Source organism: Lepus europaeus, chromosome 7, assembly GCF_033115175.1.
Source record: "Lepus europaeus isolate LE1 chromosome 7, mLepTim1.pri, whole genome shotgun sequence".
Classification (NCBI taxonomy): Eukaryota; Metazoa; Chordata; class Mammalia; order Lagomorpha; family Leporidae; genus Lepus; species Lepus europaeus.
Window position 1 is genome coordinate 54,561,575 of NC_084833.1, and position 16,478 is coordinate 54,578,052.

At 46.6% G+C, this 16,478-nt stretch overlaps 1 protein-coding gene and 1 long non-coding RNA gene across 2 annotated transcripts in view; one reads left to right on the forward strand and one right to left on the reverse strand.

Moving 5' to 3' along the window:
- Positions 1–11,599, forward strand: part of IRAG1 (inositol 1,4,5-triphosphate receptor associated 1) — an 81,851-nt gene extending 70,252 nt beyond the window's left edge. Inside the window, exons 18-20 of the mRNA XM_062196501.1 lie at positions 2,235–2,354; positions 3,535–3,669; positions 8,285–11,599. Of these exons, the coding sequence (XP_062052485.1) occupies positions 2,235–2,354; positions 3,535–3,669; positions 8,285–8,528 (499 nt within the window). The 3' untranslated portion in view covers positions 8,529–11,599. The remainder of the gene's footprint in view (positions 1–2,234; positions 2,355–3,534; positions 3,670–8,284) is intronic.
- The window catches only part of LOC133763178 (uncharacterized), an 80,171-nt gene that overhangs the window by 26,616 nt on the left and 37,077 nt on the right, over positions 1–16,478 (reverse strand). The window lies entirely within an intron of this gene.

Sequence of the window (16,478 nt, forward strand, 5' to 3'; positions counted from 1 at the left end):
AAGTCGAGAGAAGGGAGACTGAAGCCAAGAAGGAGAAGACATAAGGCTCGCTCATAAACCCTGCCGGTGAGGTCAGGGAGGGGCAGCAGCTGGGAGCCCTCACAGTCCTGCCTGGGAAGCTCTCTTCCCAGTTTGGCCGTGTTTGAGGGCTCCTCCATGACAACCTCACTCCCACCAGGATTCGGGGCGCCTAGGTGAGCTGCAGGATTTGGAGGAAAGACATGGCTGTGAGGATCCTTCCTCTCAATGTGGGATCCAGACCTCGAATGGGCTCCCAGCACTGGCCAGCCAACTCACTGCAGTTTTCTTGTGTTTGCTTTCCTACTTGCCCACATGACTCTTGCCCCTGTGGCTTTCTCCTAAACCTTTGCTGGGCTCTACCGCTTGCTATCAGGGGACGGCCTCGCCTTCCACTCTGTATAGAAAGTTTAAGCTCTCAGAGAGGAGCTCCTCATCTTCCCTCACCAGATCCCCAACTGGAGTCTTCACCTTCTTCCCTTCGTTCTAACCGAGGAGAGGTTTCCACACCTTTCTATGGCAAGTCTCTACTCCCCTTTCCAAAGACACTCCCCTTTGGTCATCTGCTTTCCCTCATCCCCTCTGCTGCTCATGTCTGCTACATTCAAGGTGCTTTCATCCCTCAGCCCACTCTTGCAGCTTCTCGCTCCACTAACAGGCTCCTCCACAGCCCTTCAAGTCAGCTCACCATGCCCGCATCTTCCCTTGTCTCCCCTTCCGTTCTTTCCAGCCCGCCCTTGGTTCCCACCACTCAATCAAGGCTCCTCTTGACCTCTGAGTGACCGAGTCTGTCGCTCTGTCCCCCTGACTCAGCTCTCAGAAGTGGGTGGCACAGTGCACTCTCCCCTGGCTCTCAGGACTCCATACTCTGCTGGTCTCCCTCCCTCCTCTCTGGCTGCTGTTTTTCAGACTCCTCCGTAGGCGCCCTCTTTTCTGTCCAGGTATGGCGGTACCCATGGGCTGGTCTTGGCTCCTCCTCTTCTCTTCCCTCACAGTCTCCTTAGGTGGTCTTATCCATGCCGCTGGCTTTAAATGTCAGCCAGGTTCTGATGACACCAAATGGCTGTCCCTAGCTCTTCTGGAGGTATCTGGTATTTCCCACTGTCTACCTGACACTCCCAATTGGGAACCTCAGGGACCTTGCTAGTTTATCCTGTCCAAAAATGAACTTCCACCATACTGCCTCTTTTTAGTTCTTCACATACCCCGGGACCTTAAGTATCTGAGCCTTGGTACATCCAGCACCCTTGACCCAGGGTGATCTTTCCTCAGCTGTGGCCATGACTGACTTCTAGTCTTTCAGATCTGGGCTTCCATTTCAGCACCTCTAAACATTCTCAGGGTAGGCGTTTGGTGAAGCAGTTAAGATGCCACTTGGGACACCTGCATCCCACATCGAGAGTGCCTGGTTCCAGTCCTGGCTCTACTTGCAATTCCAGCTTCCTGCTAATGTGCACCCTGGGAGACAACAGATGATGACTCAAGTGCTTGGGCTCCTGCCACCTACAAGGGAGACCCAGATGAGTCTCCTGGTTTCAGCCTGGCCCAGACCTGGCACTTGCAGGCATTTGGGGGGAATGAACCAGCAGATGGAAGACCAGTCAGTATCTCTCTCTGCCTTTCAAATAAACTTAAAATAAATTTTTTAAAATAATTTTTAGAAATTTTGAAATTAAAACATTCTCTTATTTTCTGTTACTGCACAGTTTCTTTCATAAATATTACCATTCATAATGTCTTACATATTTTTGTTTTCCTTTTTGGGATCTTTCTCTTCTGCTAAGCTCCATATTGTATCCCCAATATGCTGCAACATGCCTATACCTTAGTTAGACCCAGTGTGTTTGGGATGAATGAGCAGGGATCATAAAGCAAAAGATGGGCCACAGGAATGGGGCGACCCTGAATGCCTGGGCTGCCCACCCCTTCCTCACCTCACTGCTGTGGAGCTGCTAAGAGCTGTCTGTCCCCTCACAGCACCTGCTGGAGTAAAAACAAAGGTGGATTTGGGAGTGCGAGGGAAACAAGAGCTGGAGCAGTATTTGGCCCTTTGTAAAATCTTGTCTCTGGATAGGAGGTTTGAAAAGAACCTGATGGCTCCTGAAAGACCCTGAGTTTTTGCACAGCCAACCAGGAATTAGGCTCGAGAGAGGGTTTTACTTTCAGATACTCAACTTTCCCTGAAATGATGCCCTGTACTTTCCCCTTCCCATCAGTGGAAAGACAAACGGGGACCCTGACTGTGACGCCTCTGTGCCTGCGCCGCCCCCCAGCTGCCTGGAGGAAGTGAGCCAGGAGACTAAGGCCAGGGTGGAGGAAGAAGCCTACAACAAGGGGTGAGTCAGATCACAGTCACCAAGGGTACCTGGCTGGTCTCGGGAGACACCTTCCCACGGCCTTTCCTGTTTCTTAGTGGCGCTGGGGAAGCCACCAGTGGCCTCCAGACCTCCTTGCCTCAGGAAGGAACACAGAGGAAGGAGCAAGACCATTTCACAGGAAGGACAGAAGGAAGCAGGGCAGAGGGTGTGGTCAGAGAGTAATGACACGGCCTTCTTTTTAGGCAGAAAGCCACCAGAACAGTCTGGAAATCAGGGGCCCAGGGTGAATTCCTCTTGGCGGTTCCCGAGGCTTCCTGACACGTGCTCAGGGCACTCATGTTGCCGCCAACAGCACCCAGGCAGCTGCCACTGTACTTCCTAAGACTTTCCTTCCTCCTACACACTGAGTCCTCTCCTCTTCCAACCGCCCCCTTCCCTGACTGTGCCACTTTGGCCAGTCAGTCACGGAAGGGGCAGAACACCGGGTAGGGCCCAAGCCCTGGCTCCCAGGTACAGAAAGACCTCTAACCAGGCACTGGGGCTGAACTGTCCTATCCCCTCGGTTCATGAGGGAAATGAACCTTCTCCCGATATAGAACTCACAGGCTTCTGGGTGGAGTCACTTACACAGTGGTGGGCTTGCCCCTGCCAAAGTGCTGGTCTTAAGCCCCCAGCTGTAGAACAGGTACACATATTTGTTCTGGCTGACGTTGATCTTGGGAAGGAAAACAAGTCTTTTCACCCACATCTTTATGCTCAGAGTGCCTGGGGAGAAACTCTTAACACTGACTATCAACATTTGCCAAGTACCTTTCTAGGTTAAGCTTTGTGCCTAAGGACTTGCAGAAAAAGGACCCAAGGCCTTGAAATTCTGATGTTACACAAAGAGCAAGTGCAATCTTATCCCTGCAAATGTTTTGTAGGATAAGAACCCATCAGGAGATCCTGGGCCTACATTTTTTCCCTGTCAGGTCTGTCACACTGTCGCATAAACAGGAAGGATGACTGGGGAGGGAGGGGAAATTGTACTGACGTGTGCCACTTTGGGGTTCAGTGGTGCATCACAGTGTTTTCCTGTTGTGTGGAATCACAGGAAGTGCGTAGGATTGGAAGTGTTCAAGTCCCCTGTCCGCCCAACTCAGGAAGGGATGCTCTGAGCCTGGTCTTTCCAGACTCAGTTGTCCTTTTTGTCTGCCAGGTACCAAGAAGGTCTGAAGAAGACCAAAGAACTTCAAGACCTAAAAGAGGAGGAGGAAGAACAGAAGAGTGAGAGTCCAGAGGAACCTGGAGAGGTAGAAGAAACCGAAGAGGAGGAAAAAGATCAGAGAAGCAGGTGGGAAGCCGACATTTGGAGCCCTTTCCTTGCCACTGCAGAAATGGGTCACAGTTCATCTCACTCTTTAGTTGCATAAAATCCCCGGAGATGCCAGGCCAGGGCCCACACTAGCGGCCAACAGAAGCCAGGAAAGCACTCATGTTGGTGAGGAGGCAGAGGAGATCCCAAGGAGAGAAACTAGTTAACAACAGGATGATTTGACATAACTCAGGGGTCAGCGGTGGTCATTGGCAGGGCAGCCGACCGTGGGCCATGGGCAGGGCAGGAGCCGGAAAGGGTGAAGGACCCAGCCCAGTCAATGTCAGCTTATTTTCCAGTCATCTGCATAAAAGGGCCCAGGCCAAGGGAGCTGGCAGAAAGCATTAGAGGGGGTTTCTTACAAGAAAAGCGCAGGGGCAGAGGGAACACATGGGAGAAGGGGCAGACTCAGCTCGGCAGCAAAGATGAGTCTCCAACAGGCAACAAGCATGGTCATCTGGACAGTACCTTCCCTTTGAATTGGAAGACTGGGGTTTTTCTTTCAAAGTACTTTATATTTCAAGTGTATTTTTCCCTAAATCAGAAGAAAAAATATAGCATGCAGGTAAGAAGAGTAGATACAGCATCTTGGCCACTGGTGTCCTGCCTGGACTTTAGGATGTAGAACGGTAGAAATAACCTCACCTGGTTCCAGGGCATTCCATGTGTTGAGGCATGAGAGCAGAGTCTCAGCCCCACCGGGCCAGGATTACCCCATCCAAGGACAGGCTTGGGGGCAGAACACGCTGGTGCTTATAGAAGACGTACACTTTGCCCCACAGATACCGTGCCCACGTCAATGAACTGGAATTTCAGAATAGCCCCAATTTCTGCTCTATTGTCTCAATTAGTACATTAAGCCACCTTGGACTTTGATTTTTTTAAAAAATGTAGTTATAAAAACCTTGGAATATACTTCACAATCCTTGTTTTTATACACCTGGGCTATGTTGAAGTCCAGGGCAGCTCCAGACAGAATAATTAACTACCTAATCATCTACTGAACTTGGCACCGAGTAAACATCTGGACCTCATTCTGGCAAACTCAGGAAGTCACATGCATGCAATGAAAAATGTAGTAAGGTGAAGGTTAGAAGCAAGATGGACATGCAAGTGATGGGAACACACATCCTGCCTCTCAAATAAATAACATTTTTTTAAAATGTGGAATCTCTGCTGCCAGTGGCTGGGTCCTGCTCTCCCTCCTGGGCTCAGTTGCTCTTATTTTCAGGCCCCCACGTTGCCTTCCTTCCTCTCAGGGAGGCAAACCCAGGCCTGAACAAAGTCTTGTCTTTGGCATCCCTGAGTACAGCTAGGAAAGGCTGGAGTTTCTAATGCTTCCAAACACTGACAAGAAACAAAAGAAGAATAAACAGGGAGAGTACATGGAATATAAACAGTGTGGTGTACAAAGCACAGGACTCAAAGCCTTATCTAGTTCATTGGATCTCAGGAGACTGGTGGCTCCTTCCCTTGGGTGAAATCCCAGCGGAAATAAGACTTTGTGTCCCTCTCTGTCCAGCCCCAGGCCATCAGTGCTTGGGAGTGGCCAGCTGGAGCATCCATCACCCAAGAGTGTCCTGTTGGTCCTGAGAGGCCTCGTTCTAACTCCAACCTTCACTGTCTCTTGCATTTGCTTTTTGGTTTTTGGAAACAGGCCTGTAGCTCAGGGGATGGATACGAGACAGGCGTGCAGCCCTTGGAAGGGTCCTCACCCTTCAGGACAGCGGCTCAGCCTGCCCTTTTCAGGCCCAGTGTAGCTGCTGCTTCTCCTGAAGGGCCAGTGTTGCTGTCAGCAGGTCCTCTAGCAACCTGCAACCCATGCTCAAAAGAGCCTGAGAGCTGTTGTCATCAATGCCAGGCAATCCTCATTTATTCCTGAGTCCCTCAGAGCCACAGCTGCCTGCAATGCCTGCACTTAAAGTTATTCCCCCAGGAAAAGTTTGGCACCTCATTAACAAAGTCTGAAGTAATTAAAATTCCATGTTAGCGTGGGCATTGCGGGGCAGTGGGTTAAGCTACTGCTTGGGATATTCACATCCTATACTGCAAGACTGGTTTGAGTCCTGCTACTCCACTTCTGCTGCAGCTCCCTGCTGATGCACCTGGGAAGCAGCAGATAATTGCCCAAGTACTTGGGTCCCTGCCACCCACATGGGAGACCTGGATGGAGTTCCCAACTCCTGGCTTTGGCCTGGCCCAGCCCTAGTTTTGCAGGTGTTTGGAAAGTAAACCAATGTATAGAAAATCTCTTTTCTCTCTGTCACTCTGCTTTTCAACCAAATAAATAGATCTTTTTCAAAATAATAAGTGCTGGGGCTGAGCCGCCTCCTGCAGCACCAGCATCCTATATGGGCACTGGTTCATGTCCCGGATGCCCTTCTTCCAATCCAGCTCTCTGCTACGGCCTGAGAAAACAGTAGAAAATGGTCCAAGTGCTTGGGCCCCTGCATCTGCGTGGGAGACCCTGAGGAAGCTCCCGGCCCCTGGCTTTGAATTGGCCCAGCTCCAGCCATTTGGGGAGTGAACCAGTGGATGGAAGACCTTTCTCTCTGTCTCTCCATCTTTCTGTAATTCTACCTCTCAAATAAGTAAATTTAAAAAAAAATAAAAATAAATGCCTATTATTGCATTTATAAACACTGAGGTAAGCCCAGCTGCCAACCTCTTATTTAAGAGATTCAGTAGCAAATCTGAATCAGAGTTTCTTCTCTGATATATGTAACAATGTAATCTGTTATGAATACTGCTTTCTAAGTTTAAAATGGACTTTGGCACCACCATTATCTTAACCACCTTAAAACAGAGAACACAGGTTTGTTATATTTGTATCAGAAATACATTGACCAAATGAGATTCTTAATAAGATGCAACATAGAACTTTGTCTTTTCTCTGTCTTTTCAAACCTGCTTTGATAGTTAGGCTACTTCCTTTACTTTTCCAGTAACTCTCAGAGAGCAGAAGCTTACTTTTAACAACCAGAAAAATCACTTCCAAAGGAATTGTATTGCTAATCCAGTGTCTAAGCTCTTCTATGGGCTAGAAATGGATGATCAGCTAAAGGGTCCAAAGCCAGATCTTTCCTTTCTCCCTTGCAGGCTCCTCAAGAGTGTGGTTAGAGTGGGATCCTGGGTGCCCCAGCAGCTTGTTTGGGGCATGGAAAAATACAACCCCAAAGACAGACTCCATCTTAGCATCTGATGACATCTAAATAGAAACCAAAGTATCCAAACAGGGCTGAGAAAATTAGCTTCCATTTCCAAGCTCTCCCTTCCCAACAGGCGCAAAAGCAATTTTCACATCACTTGGCACTCTGTTGCTCTGCTTCACTGTGCCTGAAATGACCTGAAGGTTTCCACATGGATGGGAAGCCAATCATATCCCCTGGGACTTCAGCATCTCATCTCTTTCTAAGGAGGGCATTTGTTGAGTTTTCTCAATTTATTGCAAGTTGTCTATTTTCTATTGACTCTGAACCTAAGCTCTTCTCAGCTCAACAGCTAGTGTGTGGCAGTGTCTGTGTAGGCCTCAGGGTCTTCCGGAAGCCCTTCTGTCACTGTCCCCACCTTCTTGGTTTGATAATCCTCAGTGTTCTCACCCCGTATTATTTTTCAAATGGAGCTGGAATTAAAAGCAGGACATTTTAGCTTAATGCAGGTGGCCAGGGTTTCTCAGATCTGGAATGGACTCCTCAAAGTGAGTTCCCAGGCTTGGTTTTCAGTAGGCCACAAAGAGGACACGTTGAAAGGCAGTTGGGAAAGAGGCAAGAGGAAAAGGGGGCAAAAATAGAGGTGGGGTATGAGGGAGAGATGAAAGGGAAGGAAGCAAGAGAGAGAAGACTGGAGAGAGTGAGGGTAAAGGAAAAGAAAGGAGAAATTAGAGAATGAATATGAGTGAGGCTGAGAAAACATCTTAAATAAGCCACCTAGAGATTGCTAGAGGCTACTGACTTCTGGGTGCCCGTGGGGTGGTTTGAAGTGAGCTCTTGGGGTTCATCTGATCCCAACTCATTTATCACTGGACATCAAGCTTCTTCTAAAGGTTTAGCACACTCATTCCACTCTGGACACTATTGGACATAGAACTGAGAACAATGTGTTACACAACTTAGCACAGAAGCAGGGGACAGATTAGAATGTGGAAATGATCGCTAATATGGCTAAAATTAGAAAGGATTCTGGTCCTGTGTGGATACACAGGTATACAGAACAGCCACCGTTGTACCTGGGGCTTGTGACAATGCAAGTACCAGCAATCGTTCCAAGAAGAGATGAGGACATGTGTGAATGGATGTATGATCAAGCAAGGAATAGTTTTCTTGACCAGTAGTTCCAAATGTCAAGGCTCTATGGACTGGTGGCAGCAAAATTACCTGTGGAAATTTATAGATCACTAAGCCATAACTTTGGAGATTCTCCTTCAAGAGGCTTGAGGTAATATGAGTAATTTCTGCCAAGCGATTCTATGCACTGGTGAGTTTGAGAACTGTGGCTCTAGACAGCATAGACAGTATCCCCCAGACAGAGAAGTAGGTATCTGGGCTCATCTATGTGCCCAAAATACTAAACCCTACGCCTATTTCTTCATTGACAGCAAATTTGAAGAACTGGTTCATTTCTTACAAGTAACATACCCCAAACTATGCCAGCATTGGCACGTGATCTGGATGATGGCTGCAGCGATGCTGGTCTTGACTGTGGTGCTGGGGCTCTACAACTCCTATAACTCTTGTGTGGAACAGGATGATGGATCCCTTGGAAGATCAACTTGCTCAGCAGCCCAGAGAGACTCCTGGTGGAGCTCTGGACTCCAGCAAGAACAGCCTACGGAGCAGTAGGAAACCTGATACTGAGCTGGTGCCCTGCTCCAGTAGCTTAGCCCACCACCCCAGCCCTCCATATAGTGCATCAGGCCCAGGTGTGGGCACACTGCTGTCCATCCTGTCCAGGAATGAGGAAGGCTGCTTTTCACACTTGACACCCTGTGGAGCTATTCACAGACAACAACTTGATGCTCTTGGAGGATCAACAAGACTGCTCTGGGAAAGCTTCTGGTGAACTAAGAAGGCATCTTCACCAAGGAACACTAAACAAAGGAAAGTCCTTGCCCTTGCTGAGATGGCCAAGCAGAACTAAACCACCTGGGGGGACAGGAGGAAGCTCATTTACCCCACTTTTCCTCTCTGCAGTGGGTTGTCAGGAAGAATTGTGCTTAACAACTAATACTGATGCTAACTATCAGACCTGGAATTTGGAGACACAACACGAATATCTTCCCATTTCCCATCTCATTCAAATGACTATCTTTCAGCCTTCCCTTCTCCCCTTGGGAAAAACTCTTCTAAGAGTTTCATTTAAAAGTAGGAAAGTTTTTTCAGAAAAATGCACAGGCTGAATTTAGCTCAGTGCTTAAATGAAATGGGGAGATATGAATTAATATATATGCATTTGCAAACACACACACAACAACAACAACAAAAAAATGCATGTGCATGAAGCCAACAACCCCTCAAAAGTGTGCTCTGGGTGCGTGTTCTGGATAAGCAGGAAGCATGCCAAGCCAACCAATATTTTATTCTGTGTGGGGCAGTCACCAAGCACTCAGAGTTCAGTGAGCTCTCCACGTGGATTGAGGTTTGAAAAACCACTGAAGACGCATAGGCTTCCATGGCACACTTGCCAGTCTCCATTTCAAACCCCAGTTCTAAGCTGCTGTAAAGCACAGTCCTTTCCCTACATGCTCTCTCCTACTGAAAGCAGTTAGCCCACCTCTTAGGTTCGTCAGCTTCAGCCTCCTACTTCAGATGTGCGCCCACATGCCAGGGGGGCAGTTGTGCCTCAGCACTTCAGTTCAAATGGGATTCTCAACCCTAACATGGTTCAGGCATTCCAAATTGCTGCGCATAAACCAAAAGAACATATCCCATCTCCAAGTTGACTTTCTCCCTATCTTGACAGCCACTGCCTTCATTCAACCCTGATTAGTTGGGGGAGGGGGACTGGTTTCCATGTGGTGGTTTTGTTGCTGTTTCGTTGATATTGTTTGCTTCCATTGCTAACACTCATGTGGAAATTACTGTGAGCCAAGCGCATCTCTGTATTATATAGGTGTTAACTCATCTAAGTCCTTAAGAAAAAGGAAAGACTATGGGTTTTTAGACAAGGAAAGTGAAGCTCAAAAAAGACAGGCAATTTGCCAAGGACACCCAGCTAGGAAATCACAGAACAAGAATTCAAACCCAGGTAACCTGGCCTCCAGGGGGCTATGCTCTTAAAGCCCTTATCACCTTGCCTCTTCTGCTATCCTAACTGGACGTCTTACATCCCAGTCTCACTTCTCCAGTGGTGCTTCACCTACTCTAAGCCTTTCCTGGTTCCCAGCTAAACAGTTCTCTCACAGCTCCACACCTCCTCCCATTCTTCAGGATCCAGTGCAGAAGTCATTCCCTGCACACAGTCTTTGACACCATCCTCCTACACTCTCCACCATTGCCAATACGATAGGGAACAGCCTCCTCTGGGCTTTCTGGCACTGTTGAAACATTTGCACCACTGATCTTTGCCTACAGTATATCATGGTAACTTATTTATATATCTGTTTTCCTGAGTGTTTTTCCTCAAAGACAAGAACCATGCCTTATCCATCTCTTGGGTAAGTGTCTAGCATGGTGGCTCACACTTGGGAGGTATCACTTAATGTTGGTCAAAAGAACACGCCACATTCAAGGTGGTGGAGAGCAGCTTAGAGATAGCTGTAATTCTGCATGATTCCCAGTACTAGCACCATCACTGCCCCAGTATCCATGAGAAAAGTCACTTGTTTCTCAATCTTAGATTGTTCTAATATTCCTCAGCCCCCTCTGAAAGGAATGAGACCAGACTAGCAAGAAAGACAGGTCTCAGCATATCCACTCCCCTTAGGGAAGCCTCTGTAGACCAGTCCCCACCTGAAAACAGCCTGCTATGGGAGGCAGCCTCCTGTACGGTGGCTGGGACATGACTGTGAAAGAAGCCCATGCAAGGGTGGACCAAGGATGTGCCATTAAGGTACAGAGCAGAGGTGTAGAGCAGAGCAGAAAGACTTTGGGGGCATGGGTGATTGGTTCACCTGGCCTCTTCCAGGGGTACTGGATACAACCGAAGGAACTTTATGTAAGAACCTCAGAGCCAAAAGACAGGTTCTGAATGGAGCTCCAGAGAGAGTGGCTGTGGGGCAGGACTCTAGCTGGGCAATGCCAGTCTCAGCCTACTTTAAAGAAAGATCAGGCTGGGCTGGGCCATTGTGCACTTGACCACAAGGTTCCCAGGTGAGACAAAGAACAAGAGAATAGGTGTAGAGAGCTTCTGCACCGCCAGCTACTCCACAGAAAGGTTTGCTGAAGCACCTCATCCAGACCCAGGCCTTCACTCACACTGCTGAGGGAAGTCAGAGAAAAGGAGGTCTCCGAAAGGGAGGGCAAGAGTGACCACATTTACTGTGGAGTGGCTGAAAAAGTATTTATTGGTCTATTCTAGAAAACAAAGATCAACAAGAAATAGTTGCAGCTGTGCCAAGGCAGTCATGAACTGGAAAGGCACAGGCCATGTACTTCCAGTGGTCATGTTGATCTGAAATAAAATTTCCCCTCGAAATGCCCCTGTAGTCTGCCATTTCTGCTTTGCCCAAGGTATCTGGTTGCCCACCTTCAGCTGCAGGGTGATGTGTTGTGTGTGTCATTGCAGACGTCACCTCCTAAAAGATTCACTTTCTGGCTGCCACAAAGCCCTATATAATGCTCCCCATATCCAGCCTGACAGAATGAATGGAGATGGAGATGCTGGGTTTGTGTATCACTGGCTGTCAGTTGTTAAACCTCACACAGGTGTGTTAGCATTGAACTGTAGAGTGTCACATACCTGAGTTTGAAAATAAAAACACATTTCCAAATCTCTGGCAGAGCCAAATGCTTCCTCATTCTATGGAGCGGAGCCACAATCTCACTCCACCCCTGAATTAGGTCCTTTAGCCATCAGTGTCTCCTAGAACCAAGCCGGAGGTCCCTGGCCTTTGGATCACTGTACTAAGGGCTAGCTCATGGAGTAAGTCCATTCCTGATCCTAGTTTTTTCTAACCCCCCAGTCTATGACTTTTTAAAATACATTTTCCTGTAATAGAGACTCCTGAGTTTTCTTTTCCAACCTGATTTCCACAGTTTGTCTATATTTTTGGTCTTTCTTGTGGCTGGTTTCAGGGCCTGTGCATCTTCTGGACCTAGTACCCTAGAATCAAATTCTCCCACCCAATACTCACACCCTCTTTGTGGTCTTCTGTATCTACCAAAATGAAATGTTGCTGTATTAAGCCACAGAGATGCAGGAATGTCTGTTATGGCTGCTGGCCTACCCTGATCAATGCAGATGTTTGAACCAGAAACGTAGTGCTTTAATGATAAAATCCCAAAATTTGAGAAGTTCGTTTAGCAGTCAACAGGCAGGAATCACTAAACTAATATTAGAGCCTGTAAAGATCGTGACCCATGCTATTAATAAAACAAAAATACTTGGTGAAGTGATAACTTTACCCATGATAACTTGAAAGGCAGCCTATCGCTAGGCTAGTTCTAGTGGAAGTGGCTGGAAGGAATCAGATGTTGAAGTACTTGAAGCTTTGTTGGCTGCCTCTGGTAAGGTACTACAAGGGGGAAAAAAGCACTTGGGAAAGAATTGACTACTTGGAAGTATTAAGAACATTGAAGTACTGAAGGATTAGAAAGCCTGACTTCTAAATTCCAAACAGATTAAAAAGAACTTTGAGTGAAAAGGAACTTTAAAAAATTCTCAGTAGGCCAGATCAACTCAGCCTATAGCAAAGGTTAGATTAAGGACATAACCCTTCCATTTGCAGTTTCAAAAGAATGTAATGTATCCACCATTAGATGAGAAAAGAGAGAGGCATGGGACCCTGCTTCAGAAACATGACTGGGAAAGGATTTGGGGTTTGATTGGCACATGGAATCAAGTAGATCAGAAATCTAACTTTGTGAGGGAATTGTATTTACAAAGAAACACAACCCAGGACTAAAAACTTTGATTGTTCAAATTAGAAAACCACCTTAGGGATCATAAACTTACACCAGCAGGAAGCAGACTACAAAAGCCATACTAATACCCACCTTAAATGTGCCCAAGATGGGCCGGCGCCGTGGCTCACTTGGTTAATCCTCTGCCTGCAGCGCTGGCATCCCATATGGATGCAGGGTTCTAGTCTCGGTTGCTCCTCTTCCAGTTCAGCTCTCTGCTGTGGCCCGGGAGGGCAGTGGAGGATGGCCCAAGTCCTTGGGTCCCTGCACCCACATGAGAGACCAGGAGGAAGCACTTGGCTCCTGGCTTCTGTTTGGCACAATGCCAGCCGTGGTGGCCATTTGGAGAGTGAACCAATGGAAGGAAGACCTTTCTCTGTCTCTCTCTCTCTGTCTATAACTCTACCTGTCAAATTAAAAAAAATATATATATATATATATGTGGCCAAGAGAGATCATGTACAATGCTTTCACCAGAGGCTGAACAGATAGGGCTGCTGAATCTTTAAGCCTTAAAAACTATGAGGTAAACAAATCTCTTTTCTTTATGAAGTGGCCCAGCAACACAAGACAGACCAAGACAAGTGGGAATGTGTGACAATGTCCTAGCCAGTGGAACACTGGTGGAAGTAATGTAGCCACAGACCAGGCCCAGCCCCTAAAACAATCTCCACCTCAATCCCCTATACTCTCTGTTCTTGGTTGCTGGCTCAATGTGAAGATCTTGGGGAGAACTCAGAAGTACTAAGTGATAGTCAAGCTATACAGAGACTAATAGAGAGGCCCCTGTCTCTGAGTTACTACACACACATGCCCTACCACTTTAACCATCTCCATCACCACCTGGGAATCACTGGATTGTGCTGTGAGAGAAATAAAACTTGTAATTTGTCAAGTCACTGAGATATGGGGTTGTTAGAGTAGTTAGATTACACTGACTAAAACATTTTGTCATCTGTATATTTTTTAAAGTCCCTGTAATATTAGGTAACATGGAATTATGGCCCTATGTTGTTATTTAAGTCCACATAATTCAACTCCCTTTTTTGATAGATGATAAACTGAAGCCCAGAGAAGTTAAGTGACTTGCTCAAGGTCACACAAATGTTAGACCTTAAGCTAAGGTTTAGCTATTACCTATTACCTTTCTTCCTATCACATTTCAGAATCTCTGCTGTATTCAAATTTCTATTTTCATACATCAAATTAAGTATCACTCTCACTCTTATTTTCCATAACTAGAGAATAAGAAAGCTGGCCTATATATTCCCATTTCCTTCTCACCTTTGAAATCTGATGGTTGTTCTTTTCAATTAACTACAAATTTCTAATTCTACATCCTTCTTATTTAATTGCTGATTTTCCTTCATTACAGCATGAGCTATTATTTAGAAGTGAGCAGCTTCTAATTCTTTTCCCATACCCTGAACGTTGTTTCTCAAAATGGTGGAGAGATTATCTGACAACATTTCCTTTGTGACTCTCCACTTTGACTTTTGGCTCTTGGAAACAAACTTCTCAGAAGCTTATTTTGTGAGACAGATGTTTGGCACAGTGGTTAACGGCATTGCATATTACAGTGCCTAAGTTTAAGTCCCAACTTCACTTATGACTCCAGCTTCCTGCTACTGCACACTCTGGGAGGCAGCAGGTGATGGCTCACGTATGTGGGTCCCTGCCACCACGTGGGAAATCTGGAGTTCCTGGCTCCTAGTTTTGGCCTGGCCAATCTCTGGTTGTTACAGGCATTTGGGGATAGAACCTGTGGATGAAACATTCTGTTTCTGTCTTTGAAGTAGAATAAAAATGAATACAATTTTATTTTTTAAAAAGTTACTGTGGGTGAGAAACCTGGAAGTTCAGGCTGAGCATCTCCATGCCTACTGAGAGAGGCAGCATCTTCCTCGTGAGTTTTCAGACAGATTCCAGTGACGACCTAACTTCTGCCAATGGGGCTATCCAAAAAATAAGACTGTTTCCAGAAACCCATTATTAAGCACCTGCACAACCACACAGATTTCCTTTATCCAAAACTTGATTCCAAAATGTAGGCAGGTGTCTTCTCATTCCTTATTAGCTATCTTTCCTATCCAAAGCCTTGCCTTCCATGACTCACCATTTTTCTTTCCTATCTTCCTTCCCTCTTTCTTTTTACAATAATTGAAATTACGTTTGAAAGCTAGCTGAGTTTCAGGCGTGGATCTAAGCTTTGAAGATCTTTGTGATGAAGACACCATTCCTGCCTCTCTGTCTCCCTGGTACCACGGTGATGGAGTCACATGGTTCTTAGGTACTAGGAGCTGAGGATCTGTGCTCACCCAAGTCATGAGGTGTGCACTGGAGTTTATTTATGGGTTATCTCCCTCATCTGTTAGATGTCCCCATGTTTGCAGAGAGTAGATTCTCTTTTCATTATGGTATTTTCTGCACAGATATCTAACTTCATGACCAGTGGCACTTAGCTAGAAGAGAACTAGTTATCCATACACGGTTTCTATGAAAGGTATTCATTTGGGAGAAAGCTCAGAAACCTTTGCCCAGGTACTGCTCACAAATCAAACTCCAGACCACTGAAAACCCACCTGGGAAAGCAGAGCGCACTCTATTCACACACAGCACAGGTGTGTGCAGGATCTCCAAAAAGTCCACAGAAAATGCATATCATGAAAAACTATACTCAGATTTCAAAAAATAATTTGCACTAAAGTAAGTTTATCTTTTAATTCTACTTTCCATGAACTTCTGGTGGGCCCCTCATACCTCACATTCAGTAAATGAGAAAGATGAAGTCCAGATTAGATTTTGGTCTGCCAGAATATGAGAGGAGTTAATTAAAGAGAAAGTGAGCACATAGAGAATCGCTGAGGTGGTTATTATTGTAAAGCCAAAAATCCCCTTATGAGGGGAAAAGAATAATTTTTGTAAATTTCCCCCACCACTTTTGTAAATATCAATTTTTTTAAATTATTTATTTATTTATTTATTTATTTATTTTTGACAGGCAGAGTGGATAGTGAGAGAGAGAGACAGAGAGAAAGGTCTGTCTTTTTGCCGTTGGTTCACCCTCCAATGGCCGCTGCGGCCGGCGCATCACGCTGATCTGAAGCCAGGAGCCAGGTGCTTCTCCTGGTCTCCCATGCGGGTGCAGGGCCCAAGCACTTGGGCCATCCTCCACTGCCTTCCCGGGCCATAGCAGAGAGCTGGCCTGGAAGAGGGGCAACCGGGATAGAATCCGGTGCCCCAACCGGGACTAGAACCCGGTGTGCCAGCGCCGCAAGGCGGAGGATTAGCCTGTTAAGCCACGGCGCCGGCGTAAATATCAATTTTTATATGTGTCTGGTTTCTTTGAAAAAAGAAAAATCCCTGTGGTGTGCAGAGCTTTCCAGCGTGAACAAGAAGTCACACTGAAGGCGTGGGTTCTGTTCTTGGTATGTAAATGGGCATTGGTTTTCATGAATCTCAGCATCAGTCCACCCACAGATCACAAAGCAATGCAGCTGGCAGGGGAATACTGATGTGGGAGGAAAAGAAGCCCGATCCGTGCTCAGTCTCTGTTAGAGACAGGTTCTGCAGGCACCGACAATGAACCGTATGAGAACAGAGCCTGTAGGGCAGGGTGACAGGGAATATGCGAAGTGGGCAAACCTTCAGCAGTTCACACTCTGCTATCTGTCTTCCTGATTTGTGTGCTTTCTGAGTCAGCATTAGCTAAATTTTCCAGAAAGCCAT